Consider the following 2288-nt stretch of genomic DNA (forward strand, 5'->3'; position numbering starts at 1 on the left):
ATCATAGCTATCCTTGTTTCTATGAATGGTCTCCTCAAGATCAAGGGGATATCATTGTCTTCCTCCATGTCTAGTACCACAAAATCCACTAGAAAAATAAACTTATCTACTTTGACCAACACATCTTCCACCACCCCATATGGGTGTTTCATTGAATGATCCGTAAACTGTAACATCAGTTGTGTGTCTTTGACTCTTTCAATGTCTAACCTTTTGTATATGAAAAGGGGCATAAGACTTACAGTAGCCCCAATATCGCACAGGGGTTTCCCAAAATTTATATCCCCAATAGCGCAAGGAATAGAGAAGCTTCCAAGATCCTTGAGCTTAAGTGACAGCTTCCTTTGTAGAATAGCACTGCACTCTTTAGTAAGCATCATTGCTTCCCTACCAATTTTTCTTTTCTTTAACATAATCTCCTTCATGAACTTGGCGTAAGCCGAAACTTGCTCTGGTGCTTCTGCAAAAGAAATGTTAATTTGTAATTTTTGGAAAACATCAAGAAACTTGCCAAATTGTTTTTCAGTTTCTTCCTTTCGTAATCTTTGAGGGAACATAAGTCGAATTTCTGGTTTTGGTAGTGTCTCCTTTTTCTGTACGATAGGTTCTTCCTCTTTTTCAAGAGCAATATGCTCATCACTGATGTCTGGGTGACCATTTCCTTCGAGTGGGTTGAAGTTCAAGTACTCACACTCGTTTTGGCTTTAGGTGGTACTAGTTCACTTACCCTGCCACTCCTTGTTGTCACATCATTGACATTATTTCGCGAATTCGAAACTATGTCACTAGGAAAATTTATGGGCTCTCTTTGTGCTATCTATAGAGCAAGTTGTCCCACTTGGGTCTCCATATTATTTATTGAGGCTGGGTGATTTTTCTGGATGGCTTTTGACTCTTCAATGAAAGAACTTGTGCTTATTACTAACTTCTCAATACCACTCTCCCAAGCAGTGTTTTGAGGTGGGGTTTGATTTGGTTGAGCTCCTTGTTGACCTTGAGATCCACCCTATTGATTTTTTCATGAAAACTTTGGATTATTTCTCCAACCTGGATTATACGTACTAGAGTAGGGATTATTCCGCTTCCCATTGTTACCCATAAAGTTCACCTCTTTTGGTTCTTTAGTATCATCATCATCCAGTACTTCACAAGCTCTATTTTTATATGCACCCCCATAAAAGTCACAGCCAGTATGTTTCAATAATTTGACAGAGGCCACTTGGGGTTGTATATTTAGAGTTGTCATCCGATTCTTTATCTCAACGGTGATAACATCTTCTATCTGTTTTGAGAAAAGCTTCCCTTGAGCAAACCCATCATCTAGAACATTCAATTTCAGCATACCACTTTTTGACCCACCACCTCTATCCTACAACATCATTTGGTCATTTGATACCATGATCTCAATAATCTTTTGTGCTTCTGATGCAGTTTTGAAATTCAAAGAACCACCTGTTGTAGCATCCAACATAATTCTAGTGCTAGGCTTCAAACCATTATAAAATGTTTGCATTTGAGCAGTGTCGTCATAAGCATGATTGGGGCATCCTGCTAGTAAACTCTTGAACCGCCTGTAAGTGTCATGAAGAGATTCTCCTTCTTTTTGTTTGTAACTGAAAATCTCTTGCCTTTTTCTAACGAACACAACTAGGGGAAAGTATTATTCCAAGAACTTATCTTCAAGGTCATCCCATGTGGTGATGCTATTGGCAGGAAAGGAATTAAGCCACTCCTTAGCATCATCTTTCAATGAAAATGGAAATAGTCTCAACATCTTGCCTTCTTCAGAACAACCATCCACCTTCACTGTTTCACATAGTTCAAAGAAGTTTGTGAGATGTCTATCGGTGTCTTTGTTATGTTTACCGGCAAAATGAATCTCCTTCAACTCTCGGAATATAGCGGGGCTCACTTCAAACTTGTTAATTGTAACTGGTGTGTTATGGACAGCCAATCGAGCACAATATCTATTTCGCTTCCCATATTCGCTGAGGGTACGTTCAGGTGGTGGTGGATCAGCCATTTCCGCAAATATGATGATATCCCTCAAATCCTCTTTTTCCACTACTAATTGTCTTTTCCTTTGTCTCCTTTCTAGAACCTCTTTTCGATTTGCTTTCGCAGTTTTTTCGATTTCTGGATCAAAGAAAAGTTCAGCTGAGGAATAGTTTTAAAATAAAGAAAGATAAATAATTAAGTAGAAATTAAAGAGTTACAAAACATAATTTTTTTTTTCAAAATTAAAAATAAAATAAAAGCAAAAATTTTACTGCAGAGCAAAAAATTTC

The 2288-nt window shown here is 37.8% G+C and overlaps 1 protein-coding gene across 1 annotated transcript; it reads right to left on the minus strand.

The window, feature by feature from the left end:
• Positions 1-1660: 1660 nt before the first annotated feature.
• LOC140920708 (uncharacterized) lies at positions 1661-2023 on the minus strand. Its single transcript, XM_073369524.1, has one exon. It carries the CDS (start codon positions 2021-2023, stop codon positions 1661-1663), a length of 363 nt encoding a protein of 120 aa, XP_073225625.1.
• Positions 2024-2288: the final 265 nt, after the last annotated feature.

The sequence above is a fragment of the Cicer arietinum genome, chromosome 6, assembly GCF_000331145.2.
Source record: "Cicer arietinum cultivar CDC Frontier isolate Library 1 chromosome 6, Cicar.CDCFrontier_v2.0, whole genome shotgun sequence".
Classification (NCBI taxonomy): Eukaryota; Viridiplantae; Streptophyta; class Magnoliopsida; order Fabales; family Fabaceae; genus Cicer; species Cicer arietinum.